The sequence below is a fragment of the Acomys minous genome (genome assembly GCF_964271855.1).
Source record: "Acomys minous genome assembly, chromosome: 3".
NCBI classification, from domain to species: Eukaryota; Metazoa; Chordata; class Mammalia; order Rodentia; family Muridae; genus Acomys; species Acomys minous.
Window position 1 is genome coordinate 21,057,716 of NC_140485.1, and position 20,327 is coordinate 21,078,042.

The 20,327-nt window shown below is 45.6% G+C and overlaps 1 protein-coding gene across 1 annotated transcript in view; it reads right to left on the reverse strand.

The window, feature by feature from the left end:
• ACOXL (acyl-CoA oxidase like) overlaps positions 1-20,327 on the reverse strand; it is a gene marked incomplete at its 5' end in the record, with an annotated part of 266,082 nt that overhangs the window by 179,664 nt on the left and 66,091 nt on the right. Inside the window, 1 exon segment of the mRNA XM_084774531.1 lies at positions 17,356-17,390. Within this exon segment, the coding sequence (XP_084630657.1) occupies positions 17,356-17,390 (35 nt within the window).

The following is a 20,327-nucleotide window of genomic DNA, read 5'->3' on the forward strand; positions in this document are numbered from 1 at the left end:
ACAACATTCGTGTTTTGTTCCATAACTAAATGAAATCAGTCAAAGCTTGGGGGGGTGGGGAGGGGGGTGGGGAGGAGGCGGGAGGGCACGTGTTTGCAGCAAGGCCTCTGGCTTTCACTCTGCAGGAAAACACAGCTCACCCTGCAAGCTGCTGGAGCAAAGACCCACATAGCTGAGGACAGATGTGTGGCTGCAGTGCCTCTCGAAACAAATACCAAACAGACCGCCACCACAGGCTCACACACCTGCGGGGTGACATCACCCGCCCTATCTTACCCCAGAAATCTATTAACATGCAGAAACAGGTGTCATCAAGCCCAAACCCACTCTTAGAAAGCATTCGCCTCATCAGCCAGGGAGCGGAAACTACAAACTTGAGGCTGAACTTGCACTCGCCAGCAGGGAGGAGCCCTCAGCCCCAACTCAAACTTCCTAGGACAGCTGCTTCCCCAGAGGCAGCCAGAACAAAACCAGGGAGAATCCTTTCCCCTGGCTGTTGTTTTTTTTCTTCTGAGGAATTTTGCCCCTTGATTTGATTTTTTTGTTTGTTTTGTTTTTTAATTTGTTTGTTTTGTTGTGCCATAGCCCAGATGGCCTGAAATTCCAGGCCTTCCTGCCTCAGTTTCCCAGGAGGAGGCCACTACACCTGGATAGAGAGTTGTCTTTTCTCTAGTAAAAAGTAGCTAACGCCTGTTGGTCCTTCCTAACCTTGGCCCCATGCAGCTGCCTTTTCCCTTGAATCTAGGCCCGGGTAAGATTGGTCCTCAGCACATTCAGATCCTTAAACAATGCTGTGCGCCTGCAGCAGTGTGGTAGAACACTCCAGGAGAGGAAAGGGAGCCTAGAGATGAGAAAATACTGTCAAGAGTGTGATAACCGCAGAAACGGGGCGAAAGAAATGGGAAATCTGCTGTTGTGTTCTCTCATGTTTGAGACTGTCCTTAATAAAAGTATTTTTAAATATGTAGCAATATTTCCCATTGTTGGCCTCACCCACTTTCTTTCCTCCTTTGTTACTGAACCCTCGTCTTGTTTTCATCATCGTCTCCTGCTCTGTGGACCTGCTGTGCTTCACTAGTCCAGCCATAGGCATCCGACCCCTCCCCAGTGCCAGCCTCAGAAATGACCCCACGGGTTCATCTGGCAATCAGAGAGGAGAGGAAGTCTCTTGACTGGCTTCTGCAAATGGTTTCCATCTACTAAAAAGAAACACAGAGGAAGGTATGGGTCCTCCTCTGCTGCTAAATCCCATTACATATGCATGTGACAGCAAGAACCCCACAGCCGTTTTTTTCTTTGTGACCACAAGGGAGTCAGTCAAGACAGAACTGACAGCCTGAGGGCTGCAGAGAACAAAGATCAAAGCAACCCTGGTCCTCGAGGATGTCACTGAGCCAGAGAGTAACCACCCTGAAACTGCTCCACTTCAGGAATCGTTAAGTGAGAAAATAGTACGGTTACTGTTTACAGCAGTGGAGCTGGCCTCTCTCCTCATTAGTAGGTGAGTGCCTACTACTTGACATAAAGTAATTGTGGAAGAAACGAAAGAAACAATAAAAGGAGACTCTGAATCCCAGCAGCGTCACGAGTCTTAACAAAGTCATAGCCACCGTGATGCTGCACGAGACAGATTTCCATTGCATGTCTCATCACCGGCCTTATAGTCTTCTTTCATGTCATAACTTACGTTGTGCCTTTTCTTTCTTTCTTTCTTTAAAAAACATTATTTATTCCAGCTATTGCTGCTATTTCTTCTTCCTCTTCTTATTCTCCTCCTCTTCCTTCTTCTTCCTCCTCCTCCCCCTCCTCCTCCTCCTCCTCTTCCTCCTCCTCCTTCTTCTTGGCTTTTCGAGACAGGGTCTCTCTGTGGCCTTGGCTGTCCTGGACTCGCATAGACCAGGCTGGCCTCGAACCCACAGAGGTCCACATGCCTCTGCCTCCCCGGTACCAGGATTACAGGCATGCACCACTGCACCATCTCCTTTTATTTCTTTATGAAGATTCATCCCTACATTTTCTCCTATGAAGTAGCTCTTTGATTTTTTCTGAGGACATTTTCTCAAATGGATCTCATCATAACTACTATCCCAAAGTGTGCAGAGATTCCTAGCATTACTGGAAAACAGTGATCTTCATTAAGTGCTCACATGGCCTTGGGCAGGCTCCTTGGCCTTTGAGAACAGATGCCCTTGCTTCTAAGACAGAGTTGATTATACCCCCTAGGACTGTGGCAGTTACAGGGACAGCATTTCAGCAACTGCTTGATAGTTAAGAGCCAACTTCTGAAGCTGTAAGCCACATAACTGAAGGTAAGGTTTGCAAAAAAAATTTAGTAGCAGTGAAAGATGCTCAACCAAATACCAGCTCACACTGCAAAGTCAAATGCATCAGTGGCGTTCCTGGCAGTGCCCATCTGAGTTACACTGTAGACTGCGGCCTTGGTTCTCAACACCCCACATGGAGTCAAGGAGCGCTGCCTGAGATACCTCCGCTCAAGTTCAGACCATCGTGTGTTATCAGCCTCAGTGGGGTTTTGTTTTTATTTTTTAACTGTACACACAATTCTTTGCTCTTGCAGAAACATAGTTGTTTAATTACAGAAAACAAAGGGTTTTCTGTCTCACCAGATTGGCCTGAGGGCAGACTTCTAGAGCATTTTCTTGATTGATATGGGAAAGCCCAGGCCACTGTGGGTGGTGCCCCCCAGGCAGGTGGTCTTGGGTTGTACAAGAAAGCAGTCTGAAAGCCCTGCCAACAAGCAGCTCTCCTCCATGGTCCTGACTCCCCTCAGTGACTGAGTACGACCTGTAAGCTGTGAGATAAAGTAAGTCTTTTCATTCCCAAATGGCTTTTGGTCATGGTCTTTATCGCAGCAGTAGAAAGAAAACAAGGGCAGGGGAGAAACACTTGTCCCTCCCAAGAACACGAGGATGTTCATGACATAAACCTTCCAAAACTGTGAGCTAAAATAATCATTCCTCTTGTTAGGTAGCTGAGGGTTTTTTCACAGGGACAATTCAAAAGCTAACTAATAACACCAGAGCACCTTCTTATGAGCCTCTGCTGAAAACCAAACCAGGGAGCGGGGCGGCTGCAGCTTTCTGCTTCTATACTACGGGTGAGTTCAGAGTGATGTACCGTGTTGAAGAGGTAACCATTCTAGCCCACTCATTGGCATAATTAATTGAAAGCTAATTTTTTAAAAGATTTATTTATTTTATGTACATGAGTACACTGTCTTCATGAACACCCTAAGAGGGCACCAGATCATATTACAGATGGTTGTGAGGCACCATGTGGTTGCTGGGAGTTGAACTCAGGACCTCCGGAAGAGCAGTCAGTGCTCTTAACCACTGAGCCATCTCTCCAGCCCCTAATTGAAAGCTAATTTAATCCTTATAGTTAAATGACACAAATTAAACAAATAAAATATTTCATTGACTATTGGGGACATTTTACTAATACAAAAGCCAACATAGCTCACGAGCCACTGAATAAAAGGCCTGATTCAGCCTGTGCTACTTGAGCACATGATACCTTCCAAGTCCTACAGATGGAGGAAGAATGTTCTCTGTCTAGAGTGGGTTTCCACTTGGGCTCTAGTCACATTTCGGGTCAGACAGTTGTCTGTTCTAAAGGGCTGGTGCATATTTGTGTATTATAGAATGCTAACTACACCCCTAGCCTCTACCTATCAAACACCTCTCTGACCTTGGGTTAGTGAAAGATACAAACAAACAGCCCCTAGGGTCAAAAATCACTCTAGTTTAGAAAGAATCACTAGGAGAAACACCAGCAAAGAATCACAGGACAGCTAGAGCTATGCAACAGTCAGGAAAGAGCTTGCCATGCAGTCACGAGGGCCTGGCTTTGGGGCCCCAGCACCCACGAGAAAAGCCGGGCCTGGTAGTAAATACCTGTAATCACAGTGTCAAGGAGAAGGCAAGAGGGTCTCTGAGACTTGCTCACCAGTTATTCTTGCCAAGTGAGTGAGCTACAGGTTCAGTGAGAGACCTGGACTCAAAAATAAGTCAAAAGACAACTAACATCAACCTTTGGCCTCCATGTGCACATAAATAATTGTACCCATGAGCCTGTATACATGTGCACACACACACACACACACATACACACACACACACACACACGTCACACATGATAGATAGATAGATAGAACCACACTACCTGCCACTAAGAGACCAAGCACACTGACGCAGTGCATATCAACAATTATGTGAATGTGAGGAAGACACACTTGATCCTGTGGGGAACCTGTGGATGATGGCATGGAGTACACTGATAGGGCTCCTTCTGCCCCACTCATCAGCCACTGCCATCATAGACTCCAAAGAGGACAGAGATGAGTTTGAGTATCAGAGGCAGGGGCTGGCCTAAGCAGACACGCCCACTGGGGAAAAGCGCAGGAGGCTTAGGTTTCTGCCCTGGCGCCTCTGCATGGCATTGGAGGCCCTGTCAACCTCAACAGGAAGCAAAGGCTACATGATAAGACACTCAGGAGAGAGGAGAAAGAGCCGCCTCGGCCCCGCTCCTTTACACTCTGTCTACAGAGGATGGCTTAAGTCCTCCCCTGTCTAAGAGGTGCCTAGCACCCCCACAGGCCAACCTCCATGTGATTTAAAGATAATGTTCAGAATCTTTTTTTTTAATGTTCAGAATCTTAAGAAGCGAGAGAGAGAGAGAGAGAGAGAGAGAGAGAGAGAGAGAGAGAGAGAGAGCCTAAAGTATGATTCCTACAGAAAATAAATAAATAAATGAAGCACACAGATGGACATAAAACTTTCTATGGCTAGCTTCATGGAGCCTTCGAGTTGTGACACCAGTCTAAGCACGCAATAGAGTTTGAGGAAACCCTTTAGAAGAGACTCTAGAAGCAGAAGCAGGTGTGCAGGTAAGGCTGTGGCACACCAGACTACAAGCCAGTCCTCACTACAGAGCAGCCTGACAAGAGCACAAACAGGGTCTTGTCAAACTGCCTCTTCCATCAACTGCAGGCTCTGTCATTTCATCCTGGGCCAGAGCAATGGAGCATCCATCACAGGAACAAAAACAAGACAGAAGGGGGTTCGTCCCATGCTGTACTCTCACCCACCAGCACTACAGAGCTGGCTCTCACAGACAGCAGCAATAGTACCCCTGTTGGTGACATACTGAGCATGCTCAGTGCACTACCAAGCTGTTGGACTCCACTCAGGCTCATTTCTCTCTCTGCCCTCAACCAGGTGCCCCATGCTGTGCCCTCTGCCCTCTGCCCTCTGCCCAGCACTCAATGGTAGTCAACCAAGTGGAAACCGGGGTGGCACCTGCCACTTTCACCAGAGCAGAACATGGAGCTGCTTTCTCGCTGGTGAGAGTTGCAAACAGCTGCACCCCATTCCTCGGTCTCCAGGGAGAGGTCAGCCACGGGTGAGTTTTCCAGATGGATAGGATGATCTGTGCCTCCTGGAATGTGACCCCAGGCACCTGCACCCCGCTCTGAGGAAGAAAGTTAAGCCTAGCCCAGCACACTGGCCCAGCGCCCCTGAGGGCTCAGGAGACCTCAAGACTCGCCTGGCAGCAGCCTTGTGGGTGAAGAACAAGGTCAAATCCAATTACCTCATGCTGAACTGCCCCCAGTGAGAGGGCCTCACACAAGCTCTGTTCCCTCTGGACTGTCCACAGCTGACAAAAGACCTGACTGCACCTGTGTTTATGTGGCAAGTCTTAGAAAGACAAGAGAGCTGAACTGAATGCAATTGCACCTCTAACAGCTTCCTTGAAAGTGATAAAGTGAGCCAGGACATGAACTCCAGGCCTCACCCCAGGCACATAAAACACACCACCACCGTCCCAAATGAAGGACCCCCTGGGCCCAGACACAGCAGCCTTGGAAGACAGAACTTGAAACAACACCTTCTAGAAAGAGCCCTGGCAAAAGCATTGCAAGGCCTCCCTACCACAGCTCTCTTTAACTCGCACGTGCACTAGCCACAATCTCATTACAGTAAAACTCCATTAAAACAGTGTGACCATCAGAATGCAAAACACCTCTCAGTCCACCCCCAAACCCCTCAGATCTGTTTCTAATCAAGCCCTTCACTCTCCTGGGAGAGCGCTGATGTGTAGCTGGACCTCTTTAGGCCATAGGACTGGAATCACGTGGTATGTGTACCCTTGGGCCTGGATCCCTCCGCTCATTGTAGTGCGGGCTGTTTCTAAGGGTGCTTCATTATATCGCTGTGCTAGCCTTCATATAGTTCCCCGGATGCTGGGGGTTGTTTTCAGTTTGAGGCTATTATACAGAGAAATGCTGTAAACATCTGCACACACGCCGGTGTCATCTCACATGTGTAAATATACAGAAGTAAAACCACTACATTGTTAAGTATATAAAACATGATAGACAAAATTACCAACATCTTTTCCTAAAGTGGCTTCACTATTTTGCCTTCTTCCTGTGGTGGGATGGTCCACGTCTCATCAGCTGGTCTGTGTACGGTTGACAGATAGTGAGCCTTTTAAGTGATTCTAATGTACATTCGGTTTATTTTCATTTTCTTAATAATTGATGGCATCAAACGTCTCATCACAGTTCAAAGACTCCCGTTCATATGTTCAGCTGGGCTCCTTTGTGTTCTTGTTAGGGGCTGTAACTATTTTCTCTATATTCTTGATACAAGTCTCTTGTCAGATGTGCACTCAGCAAATATTTTTCTCCCAGTTTGTGGATTGTCTTTTCATCTTTAGCCTTGCTTTTCAGTCTTGTATTTATTAACTAAATACAAGCACTTGTATTTAATTAATAAAATCTACTTTTCCAATCTTTTTCTTTATACTGCATATCTTTTATGTCTGACAAAGCTGTGCCTTGTGCAGGGTCACAAAGATTTTCTCTTCTAGGTGTGTAACTTTAGGCTTTTCATTTAAGGATGAAACATGATAAGGAATCTGTGTGTGTGTGTGTGTGTGTGTGTGTGTGTGTGTGTGGTGTGTGGTGTGTGTGGTGTGTGTGTGGTATATGGTGTATGTGTGGGGTGTGCGTGTGTGGTGTGTGTGTGGTATGTGTGTGTGTATCATGTGTATGTGTGTCTGTGTGTCTGTGTGTGTCTGTGTCTGTCTGTCCTTTCACTATTCCTACACTGTAGTATTACAGTCAGTCTTGAAATAAGGCTCTTTATGATTCTGGTTTTTGTTTGTTTGTTTTCTACTATTGCTGGTCTAATGGGTTAATATTGGTTGTCCACTTGATTGGATTAAAGAGGAGATTAATAATCTTCAGGGAGAGTCTGTGGCAATTTCCAGACTAGAATGAAACACTCCTCAGATGTGGAAGGCACCATCTCATAAGCAAGAAGCCCAGATGAAAACAAAGGAGAAAGCCTGTGGGCATAGGCACTCTCTTTCTGCCCTGAGCTATCCCTGGAGCATAGAACTTGGCTCCCACCTAGTCCTTCAGCCATAATGGACAGACTGGGAGCCAAACAAAACCTTTCCTTCATCTAAACTGTTTCTGACAGACATCTGGCCACAGCTACAAAAGTCTGATTAATATAGTTAATGCAAGATCTTTTGTCCTAACAAAAGAGTTTAGTGATTGGCTTGTCAATTTCTACATAAAAAACAATTGGGATTTTAAGTTGAGTTATGGTGAATTTTGATCAACTTGATTTGAGTTCTATGATGATTAATTATGACTGTCAACTTGATGGCATTTACAATCACTCAGGAGACTTGCTGCTGGCATACCTGTCTCTGAGGGGATCTCAGAGGCTACCCTGATAGAGGTAGGTTTACCCTTAAGGTGTGCAATACCTTCCAACAGTCAGCCCAGGTACAGGTTTCCAAAGAAAGTCTCCGTGTGTGTGTGTGTGTGTGTGTGTGTATGTGTGTGTGTGTGTGTGTGTGAGAGAGAGAGAGAGAGAGAGAGAGAGAGAGAGAGAGAGAGAGAGAGAGAGAGAGAGAGAGAGTGCACCACCACATACAACTGAAAATGGGTTCTTGACAAACCTTCAAAAACACTACAACATTCCCCCACGGGGCTGCCTGAAGTGAAGTAGAAGTCCACTGGTGAAGAGGAGAGGAGGGAAAGGAAATAACAGGATCCAAGGTATGAGAGTGCAGGAGGCTTGAGATGGACTAGGAATGAACCCAGAATCCCTTGCTAAGGATTGGGATTTCATGCTCTGGCCCTGGAAGTCCACAGAGGCTTCACAGTGGCAAAGTATAATCAGATCTGCATTTGAGGAAGATCCCCTTGTTGGTGGGCAAAAGATTCCCTGGAGACAACCCTGTGAGTGTGGTGATGGCATGTGATGAGAAGGCTTAAGGTTTGATGAAAGGTCCCAAAAAGAAAAGGGCATTGAGAGGAGACAAGGGATTGCAGGGGGCAGACGAGGCACCAGAAGATGTGTCTACCCCAAGAGCATGCGTTACTCTCCAGATTTATCCCCAGGACCGTGCTGAGCTCCGCCATGAAATACCAACAACATATACCACAGATCTCAAAGCATTAAATGGAAACACATGATTTGGACACTCTATGAAGAGCTGCAGTCTGCCCCTTGAGAATAATGCTTTGTAGGAAGGTTATAAAAAAAAATTGCAACCTTCTAAAGATAGCTTGACTTTTAAGATTCTCCCATCAGAGTTGAATAACTCTTGGCAGCTCGTGTGTATAAATCTGGTCAGAGCCTTGCTTGTGAAGTTGCAGAAGGAGACAGATAAAGCAGCCGGCCAGAGAGCTGGGTGACAGAAACAACTGTTTCTTGAAAATGGAAAATAGGGCAGAAAGTCACTTAATTTAATTTTTTTTTTTTTTACAAAATTTGGAGAACAACATTCTCCGCCAGCTGACCCAGTGAAATCAAAACCAGCTCCACTAGGTCTTGGCCAGCCCTGGAAATCAAGCCCAATGGCCCCGAGGACTCTGGTTTTTGTTGTTGTTGTTGGGTTTTTTTGTATGTGTGTGTGGTTTTGTGTGTGTGTGTTTTTTGTTGTTGTTGTTGTTTTTGCCTTTCCTTTATTTCTGTGCTTCAAGATGACAGCCGCATTAGTTACTTGATGTCACCTGTCCATTCAGTAAGCTTTCTGATTCATCTGCCAACTTCAGACTCTGATTCTAATCCAAGACACAACACAAGAGTGCATGACCCCTTTGCTTCTTGCCAAGCCATTCAAAACAAAAGCAAGAATCACTGTCTTGAAACGAATGTTCACTCACAGCCTCCCATGTTCATCCAAGGGTGGCCATACTGGGCAAGGATACTGCTTACCTCTCAGGAGCAACTATATGCAGTGCCTTCAGTTAGGCCTCCCCCTTCCCTGGCCCACAGCCCTTGTGTCTTAGTTTGGGTTACCACTGCTATGATGAAACACCATAACCAAAAGAAAATTGGGGAGGAAAGGGTTTATTTGACTTATACTTCTACATCCATAGTCATCACTGAAGGAAGTTAGGACAGGAACTCAAACAGGGTGGAAACCTATAGGCAGGAGCTGATGCAGAGGCCATGGAGGAGAGCTGCTCACTGGCTTGCTCGACATGGCTTGCTCACCCTGCCTTCTTATAGAACCTTGGACTAGTAGTAGCCCAGGGATAGCATCACCCACAATGGGCTGGGCCCTCCCACCTTGATAACAAATTAGGAAAATACCCTATAGCTGGATATTATGGTGGCATTTTATTCATTAAGGTTCCATCTCTTAGATGATTTTAGCCTGTCTCAAGTTGACATAAACTATCCAGAACACCTTGAGAGATGTTAAACCCCCTGGAGGAATTGTCACCCATAATCTCAAAGCCTTGGTGAGCCACTGGCCTCAATGGACAGCTAACTTGTCCTTTTTTAGGGTCTATAAGAAACCAAAAAATATAAGTCAATTATGGAGAAGAATCAATGTGCCATTTTGTCAAAAATTCTCGTCCCTATGGACTTTCCTATAACTGTATTAAATAGAATATTTTTCTTTCCTGTCTATTAAAGAAAGAAAACCAACAAACTCATTCTCTTGAGGCTACTTCTCTGCTTTTACCTCTGCCTTAGAAATATGAGTGTAGTGGCTCATGTAGTAGTGCCGCACCATTGGCTCCTGTGGCTTCTCCAGTGTCAGGGTAAGAGTTAAAGGTGAGGCACCATTTCTAAGCTGGTTCCTCTTTGATGGTTGCCCCAGGGCATCTACCACAGGGATCCTGCTTCTTCGGGCTGTTGCACTGGATAAAAAAGGAAGAAGAGTGCAATTCTTTCAACCTTACAGAGAAAGAACAAAACAAAACACCCACACACTGGGGAAACTGTTTCCCACTGCGTGGGTGGTGGGGCCCCAAGAGCTGTTATCTGCAAAGGGCACTTCTCGGGGTTACCCAGTTGTCACACTGGTGTGGATTCCACCCCAAAACCTCAAGCTAAACAATGGGAAATGAGCATCAAAGAGACAATTTTCCATTCTGAAGAAAAAAAGAGAAAAAGAAGAGAAAATGACTTGACTTTATAAAAGAATACATTAAGGCATTGTGTTAACAACTGGGCTGTGGGCAAGACCTGATGTTAAATGTCCATTGGTCATAGCAGGTGTTCTTCTTGCTTTACACATTTATACTGTCTGAATATGGCACTATCCTCCACTCCCTCACATCTCAGCACCAACGCTATATGGCATCTCACATGCAAATGCGCACTTCTGCGCCACACAAACAGATCCAGAATGATAGATATGCAGAAACGGGAGCCTTGGGACCTCAAGTACCTAGGTTACCATGAAGAGTCCCCTCTTGTTCCGGAATAGCTCTGTCCCCATCTCTGGCCACAGCAGCCTGAGAAGTGCTGCCTGCTCACCAAGGTCACATGATTTTACTGACTCCTTCCTCTCTTCCTTACCCTCATCTCCTTAAGATGCCTCTAGCCCACTGCTCTACAGAGAAGCCATCCTTCCACATCTGTCATCCTAGAACCACATCCGCCTTCTCTAGAGACTTCATTTTATCCCTCTGCCTCATTGCTCTTGCCCTGGACTATCTGCTGCAAATTTTTTTAAAAGTCTGGTGATGAGACCCAAAGGTCCCAAACCTTGATCCCCAAAATCTTCCTGTCCACACAAAGAAGACCAGGAAATCCAGTATCTGTGTCCTTCTGAAACATGACAGCAAAATGGAAGTAATTTCTCAGTCACAACTGTGAGCTTCTGAAGGAACCAGAACTGTGTGAACTTGACACAACTCCTTTTCAAATAACAATGAGAAGGAAGTGATACCAACACTCCTTAAAACAATGAAATCTAGAATTGCCACATGATTCAGGAATCTACTTCTGGATATAAGCCCAAAAGAAGCAGAAGAAGGATACAATGGAAAAAAGACAGCATCTTTAACAAATGGTGCTGATCTAACTGGATGTCTACATGTAGAAAAATGCAAGTAGATCCACATTTATCACCATGCACAAAACTCAAGTCCAAGTGGATTAAAGACTTCAACATAAAACCAGATACACTAAATCTGTTAGAAGAAGAAGTAGGGAAGAGCCTTGAACTCATTGGCACAGGAGACTTCCTGAACAGAACACCAACAGCTAAGCTCTAAGGTCCACAATTAATAAATGGGATCTCATGAAACTGAAAATCTTCTGTAAGGCAAAGGACACTGTCAACAGAACAAAATGATAGCTTACAGATTAGGAAAAGATCTTCACCAACCCTGCATCTGACAACGGGCTAATATCCAAAATATGTAAAGAACTCAAAATTTTAAATACCACCAAACCAAATAACCCAATTAAAATGGGGTTCCTAGATAAACAGAAAATTCTCAACAGAAGAATATCGAATGACTGAGAAACAAATAAATGCTCAACACCCCTAGTTATCAGGGAAATGCAACTCAAAACGACTCTGAGATTCTATCTTAAACCCATCATAATGGCTAAGATAAAAATATTCAAGTGACAGCACATGCTGGTGAGGATGCGGAGAAAGGGGAACACTCCTCCATTGCTGGTGGGAGTGCAAATTTGTACAACCACTTTGAAAATTAATCTGACACTTTCTCAGAAAATTGGGAATAGTGCTACCTCAAGACCCAGCTATTCCACTCCTTGGCATATACCTGAAAGATGCTCCACCACACAACAAGGACATTTGCTCAACTACGTTCATAGCAGCCTTATTTGTTTTTTTGTTTTTTTGTTTTTTTTTTTGGTTTTTTGAGACAGGGTTTCTCTGTGTAGCCTTGGCTGTCCTGGACTCGCTTTGTAGACCAGGCTGGCCTCGAACTCACAGCGATCCGCCTGCCTCTGCCTCCCGAGTGCTGGGATTAAAGGCGTGCGCCACCACGCCCGGCTAGCAGCCTTATTTGTAATAGCCAGAATCTGGAAACAATCTAGATGTCCCTCAATGAAGAATAGATAAAGAAACTGTGGTAAATTTACACAATGAAATACTACTCAGCTATTAAAAACAAGGAAATCTTGAAATTTGTAGGCAAATGGATGGAACTAGAAATGTTCATCTTGAATGAGATAACCCAGACTCAGAAAAACATGCATGGTAGATACTCACTTATAAGTGGACACTAGCCCACCATGGATGTCCTCTGAGAGTCTTCACTTAGCGGGGGATTGGGACAGATGCTGGGACTCACCCCTGGACTCCAGGTGAAAGTGGTATGGAAGAATGGGGAGATAGAAGGACCCATAGGGTCCAGGAACAACACAAGATGGCCATCAAGGCTGGCAGATCTAGACCCAGGAAGGCCTGCACAAACTGCTGTACCAACCAAGGACAATGCATGCAGTAAACTTAGACCCTTCCCCCCCACCCTGTTCAGATCTAGCCAATGGACAGCTCCTTTTCCACAGTTGTGGGGAGACGAGGGACTGCCTCCAACATGAACTCTGGTGCCCCCAATTTGACCACTCAGAAGAAGGAGAAGCAGGCTATCTGGATGAGACCTGATAGGCTGTGATCACATGGTAGGGGAGGAGGTCCCTTCTGTCAGAGGTCCAGGGGAGGGGAATTGAGTGGAAGAGGGAGGTGGAAACAGGAAGATACAAGTCGGGGGATAACAATTGGGATTTAATCTGAATAAATTATTTAAAAATTAAATAAATAAATAAAAAGAAAAAAAAAATAACCAAGCGGAAGAAGGGACTCAGACATTTTTGCACTGTGTTTACAACAGCAATATCAACTGTAACAAAGAAGTGGATGCAGCCATGGAAGTCCATGGAAAGATGAATGAATAAGCAGACACACAACGAAATCCTGGCCTTAATGAAGCAGGAAACCCTGGCACATCCAAGGATGACTTGACACTATGCTCAGTAAAAATAAGACAGTCATAAAAAGACAAATACAATCTGACTCCACCAATACCTAGAGGAATTAAATTCATCGAAGCAGAAAGTAGCACATGGCTGCCATAGCTGTGAAGAGGAAGAAATAGGGGAAGGGGTTTTACATAAATACTAAATGGGCACACAATTACAGTTTGATAGAGTGGAAACGTTCCAAAGACGGGTAGTAGTGTTGACCACAAACTATCATGAATGTGCCCATGACTCTTGTACAGGTGAGGCCAAATGCTCAGTCAGCTTTTCATGACTGCTGGCTTATGTGGTCACTACCCCATCTCAGATCCTTAGACTCAAGGGAAGGAGCCAATGGCCTTGGAAACTGTGGGCAGTTCAGCAAAGGTCATTCTTCCTCACCTCTATTCTCTCGGTTGTAACTTCACCAGCTTGTTTACTATTGGCTTGTTGGCTACTTGGATTTTTTTTTTACTGCATTTACATAATTTGATAGAATTCTAACGCCTTGGGGCCAAAACAGAATACAGGACAACCTGTAGAAAATATCCCTAGAAACACCGTACAAAGGAAAGCCACATTTGCCAGGACATCTCCTGGGGGCGTAGAGGGCAACTGGCAGGGGCGTGCTGGTCTGATGCTTGCGTGGGCCTGGGCCCTGAAAAACCATGGTCCTATATGACAGCTGTGGGCCTTCCTCCCTGCATCCCATCTAGGACTTTGAGGAGTTTCCATTGTAGAAAGTGGGGTGCGAGTTTGGGTTCAAGACGGAACCAACTAAAACTATAGTGGTGATTGGAGGCAGCCAGAATTTATATTACACTTTCACCCCTACACCAACTCTGCCCCTATTCCAAATAAACGCTAGACAATAATTTAAAGAGCATGCAATCTAAAGGGCCTACGGGACCCTCCTGCCAGGCATCTCCTGAACCAGCTGGGCTTCTCTCTTGCTTTTTCACTTTAGGAGAGCAAGGATGGTTTAAACACCACTTCCTCTGCAAAGCCTCCTTTGACTCCTTTCCGGCCTCCTCTAAGATTTGCGTCCATTGTTAAGCCTCGCAAGTACCGCTGGGCATCCCTCTGGCAAAGTGCTTTGCAGAAAAGATGGTACCTTACATTTCCCCCCTCATTCACCAAGACCGTGGCAGACTGATGTTCCAAAGAGGGTGTCCTAGCTTCATTTATGCTGCTGTGACAAAAATATCGGCTGGGGCACAGGGCTCCCTCCAGAGAAGCAAATCCCACTTTGAGATGACAGGGCTCCCAGGCCTCAAGCCTTCCAACAGTGGCTCCAGACTCTGTGCAGCAGAGATGAGCCATCCCACCCCTTGCTCAGTACCTAAGATCTACAGAGTGTACCCGTCAGATGAATGGGAGGTAAGTGACAGCAGGCACTGCAGGAACTGGAATAATACTCCCTAAGCGTGGCCATAGGCTGAGCAAGACCACAGCCTCTTGATCGCCTGCACTGATGTGGGGAGACCCAGCCTACAAGTAGGTGGCAGCATTCCACGGTGTGAGGGCTTGGGCTGTATGAGTGGAGAAAGCTAGCTGACCGCTAAGCAGGCAACAGTCATCTCTCTCTTTCTTCCTTTGGGTGTGGATTTCATGTGCTTTACCATGTTGCCACTTTTAACTTCCCTTCGACAATGCTCTAATCTGAACCTGTGACCTGAGACACACCCTTTCTCCCTTAAGTTGGTTTTTGTCAGGATAAATATCACAGCAGCAGGAATGAAACTAGAACACCATCGTGGAAAGTTCAGTCCAGCCCAGGGTCTAAGTGAATGTGGAAGTGCTTACGGGAAGAAATGTAAGATGCTGTCTTTTTTTCTCTGCCTCTTCCTGTCTGTCTGTTTGTGTCTGTGTCTGTCTGTCTGTCTCTCTCTCTCTCTCTCTCTCTCTCTCTCTCTCTCTCTCTCTCTCTCTCTCTCTCTCACACACACACACACACACACACACACACACACACACACACACCTTCCTACCCTATTCTATAGCAGTCTATTATGGTTTGGTTTTTCAAGACAGGGTGCCTCTGTGTAACATTCCTGGCTGTGCATAACTCACACTGTAGACCAGGCTGGCCTCTAATTCACAGGAATCTGCCTGTCTCTGCCTCCCAAGGGCTGAGGTTAAAGGTGTGCACCATTACTTGATATTTCCCACCTCTCGCTGACATAATCCACCCAGCATTCCCTCCTTGACTTAGTGCCTAAGGCTCAGTGTGGTGCATGGCATACATTAAGGGTACAGTGAGATCCATCAGCTGTATCAACCTAGCGTTGCTGGTGAGAGAACAGCATGCTTCTACAGGACAGTTTTCTATGTGTGCATGCACCGTGCAAACACCATTCACACTCCAGACTGAGAGACACTCAGGCAAAAGATGGGGCTGGGGACATGTTGCTCCAAAACAGGGCACCTTGGAGAAAAATCACAGAAAAGAAGAGCAGCAGAAGAGATCAGAAGACTCTCTTTAGAAGTGCCCTCCTAATTCCCAAAGCAGGACCCCAACCTCTGAAGGCACCAAAGCACAGTGAGCATCTGGGCATTAAACGAGGTCCATCTGAGTTTATCCTCTCCAGAGCGGTGGTTCTCAGCCTTCCTGAGGCTGCAGCCCTTTAACACAGCTCCTCATGGCGTGGTGACCCCCAGTCATGAGGTCATTTTGTTGCTACTTCATAACTGTAATTGTGCTACTGTTATGAGTTGCACTGTAAATATGTCTGACATGCTACCCTCCGAGGGGTCGAGACCACAAGCTGAGAACCGCTGCTCTATTTCCTACCGCTGTCTAACCGTACTTCTTCACGTTGGGTCTTTGTTTTCCTATGAAAGCTCCTGTTCATATAAAACATTAAATGGACACGGATACCATTCTCTTGTGTCTCCCTTTTGTTATAGGACCTCAGACAAAAGGAAGATATCTCCTTACCCCTGCACAACACGAAACCAGCTGGAGCAACCTTCTGCCACCTGCTCCAGAGACGTCTCCTTAAGGAGACTTTTCTTTCCACACATAAATTCCAAGAGGGGCAAGGCCACTCCTGCCCTCTTCCTGTTCTTACCTGTTCTGCTTTTCAGCAGCTGCCTGAGTCTCACACTTCGGTCAAAATTGTACCTACAGCTTGTAACAAATATTTTTGGGATGAAAATTTGTTCTGACACCCAATATCCCCTTTGGCTTGTTTGCGGGGTGATGGCCAGGTAAACCTGAGTTGCAAGCCTTTTATTCGAGGGTGGTGCTTTGGGGATGCTGTGAGCATAGTATGCAGGAACGCATGCTTATCAACCCTTCGTTTTGATTCATTCAGCATAATATGTCTTGATGTACACAAATAGGAAAGATGATTCTGCAGACAAACATTCATAGTACAAGACTGTGGTACTAGAAAATGTTTTTCTCATGAACGTGATACAGTTAACACCAGGGTGGAAATCAGGAAGCAAGACAAAACAAAAGTGCTTTGCCGCTACCGAATGCAGGAAGGCAAGAAGGTGAGGCTGGTGGGATAGGAAAGGGCTCCACAAACAGGTCTGGCCTGGCCTTACACGTGAGAATCCCTAACCCAGACTCCAGCTGCACAGAAATCACACCTGTGCCCCTAACATACAGCTTCTCATGTTTGTGTGACACACACCATAAAATGTTGCTGGGAACAGTGGCGCACGCTTGTGATCTTAGTGTTTGAAAGCAAAGACAGGAGGATACGTTGGAAAGCCAAGCTGAGCCACGACTGAGACTATCTCTAAGAACACTAAGGACAGACCTGAGGACCATGACACGCTCTCGTCATCCCAGCCTTGGGGGGCCTGAGGCAAGGCCACAAGGTTGAGGCCAGCCTTCGATACACAAGCAAACACTAAGAATGTTCCACGACCTCCACACAGCCCTCCAAACAGCAATTTTGACTATGCCATCCACATCATGGAAAAGGAGCCACAAAACAAACAACAACAAAACAAAACACAAACCTCAAAATTCTTCAGGACTTAAGAAAAACCAAAACCTCTACATCATAAACACATTAAAAAAAATATTTTAAAGCTTTACCTGTGGCTATAGCAGATGGCTATCCTCAGTCCAAGCTGTAATTAAGAAGAGAGAGGAAAACATAAATTAAATAATATAATGAACAAGCTGAATTTACAAGAAATTTAATTCAACGTGGTCAATTATTTTTAAATATCCTGATGTATGGGGCTGGAGAGATGGCTCAGTGGTTGAGGGCACTGGCTGTTCTCGCAGAGTTCCCAGTAGTGACAAGGTGGCTCACAGCCAGCTGTAACTCCAGTTCCAGGGCATTTGGTGCCTGTTTCTTGCCTCTGTGGGCAGTAGGCACATACATGATATGCCTAAATATAAGCAGGCAAACACTATACATATAAAATAATAAAAGTAAATCTTCAAACATTTCCTAATGGGCCTTGTTTAACAAATAATGCCTTTAATGATAGATGTTTGGTCTCAACTTTGCTTTTAAAGGATCATCAGAGTTTGAAAAGGCCTTTCAAAGGCCAAGAACATTTTGTTGTGGATCAGATAGAAGGTAACCTTCATCAGGAGCAACAGATTCCATCAGCTCAAGGCCAGTCAAGCCTCATCCTAATGACAATAGAGAAATCAAGCCTAAAATACAAGTGTCAAGAAATGGTACGTGTGACAGCTGGACACGGCAGCAACAGGAGGTTGAGATGACACTGTGTTTTCTCCTTTATTCTGCAGAAGTATCATGAAAACCTCTCAAATATCCATGGTCAATATCCTAAGGCATGGCCCCTGGCCAGTTCCTTCAAGGTGCCAGTGGATGTCAAGACAGTCAGGCCAGCGGGCCGTGTTCAGCTGCGTCAACAAGTCACTGTGGTGCCTGATGCCACAGTTCCCAGTTTTCAAATGAGCAGAACCATTGTTTCCTCACAAGAACAACACATGGATGAAGCAAGATTTCTACATGTGTGGTTTTAGCTGTATAGATGTGTGTGTCTGTCCTCTGACAAATACAGAACACCATCGCTGTTAGCTGCGGTATTAGAACTATATGTAATACCCACCTATGAAAACGTGAGTGCATCCCAAAACTTAATCTTCAGTTTGTTTTTAGAACTTCAGAAGTATGTCATTATAGAAAAGGTGGCAATTATTGACCAGTGAACCCGGATAGGTCTCCTGAGCCCACCAATGCCATGCTGTGGCATTATGACTTAGAAGCTCACAGCAATATAAGAACCTAAGGGCCACCTGTAATATTGTTTCTGTGTGAAAGCCTAAGGTATACATTAAGATCCAAACACCATCTCTGTTTCCTTGCTCTACCCTGGAAAGTTGGGGTAGAGGTTGACAGACGACATGCCTGACGCTGCCATGTTTGGTACAAGACAAGGAACACCAGGCCATGGCATTCTAGAAAGAGTGGAGAACAGAGAAGGGCAAAGGACAGTTCTGCAAACTGAAATAATTGAGAAAAAAAAAAGCCCAATTGCTGTCCAGCTGGCCGCACTGCAGAAACCCCTGGATACTGATGAAATGACAAGGCTCCAGAATAATTCAGCTCCGAGTTACCACTTAGTCATCCAAAATGCAGACCCAGACATGGCAAGACATCAGTAAATCTACCAAAAATATAGGCAGGGGCAAAGAAGATGGCTCCGCTGATAAAGTGCTTGCCTCACAAGCAGGAAGTGTGACCAGTGCCCCGTTCAAAGCCACACTGGTAACAGTGGACATGGAAGCAGGGATGTTTAATCCCTGCTTCAGGGAGGAATGGGCAGGTAGATTCCTGGGACTCGGTGGTTGGCCAGCTTAGCCTACTTGGTGAGTCCCAGGCTAGAGAAAGATCCCATCTGATAAATAAACACAACAGGTACACAGGACCTGGCCCCTGGCCCCTGGCCCCTGGCCCCCATAAACATGCACATCCCACACACATACGCACATGAACATGTATACATACAAAGTATATAAATGAGCGTGCATGAAATCTTAAAAGTCAGATCGATTTTATATTACATTTAATTGAATTTAGTTTATTATCTATATCAGCTAAACTTAGTAGTATATTTTCTTTGAGGCCTTGGGGACCATTAAGAACACGCGGAACAAGGAGGAAACGGCTGGGAAAGCGTGAATAGAGGCAGCAACTGCAGCCAAGGTCGGGATGAGCAACTTACAGGCTCCACACGCTGGGTCACGTTACATTTCCTGCGGTTAAAGACTTCTGGCTTACAGTTCAGCTAATTATAAGATAATTTTACTGGCTGAATATTTTGATAAGCTTTGGAGTAAAGTTTAATTGGTGGCTTTTCCACAGTTGAAAGATAAGCTCTTGCTGGGAGCAGAGAGGAAACGGGGTGGGAGGAGCAAGAAGGGAAAGAAGTTGTGGCAGCTGTGCTGGCAAAGGGCTGAGAACGTCTGCAGAGGTAGACCAGTGGAGAGTTCGAGCACTTCCATTCCCCAGCCCCAGCTTCATAGTCACATGTGTTTTGTCATCATTTTCAGAAGGACAATTTTATTTAAAAAAAGAAAGAAAGAAAGAAAGAAAGAAAGAAAGAAAGAAAATTTGATCCCTGAAGACTCTGCCAGACAAGCCTGGTACATACCCAAGGCCAGACCAGCTACCAATTCCAACAGACCTCCGTGATCGTCTGTGTTAGGGACCAAAATGATGAGACACAGGAAGGAGCCCTGTGGCTCAGGGGGGTCTAATTCACAGTGCTGATGAGGTCAGGACATCTAATAGTTGTTCTACACACAATGGACTGTATCCATGGAAAGGGACCGGAAGGGAGCAAAAAAGCTCTAGAGGGCCGAGCTTGGAAGCCCAGGTCAGAACAGGGCAATGAGGCAAAGTCAGCTAAGAGTTGCAACATGAGGAAACTGTTTATGCCTGCTCTGTCCGCTCCCTACGGGGAAAGCAAGCGAGGAGAAGCATCTCCAAGCCCTCCATACCAGGGTGAACGCAACATAAAGGCAGCTGTGCAACCTGCTAGGAAATAAGGCAGATCCTTTATTCCCACGGCCTCAGGAGC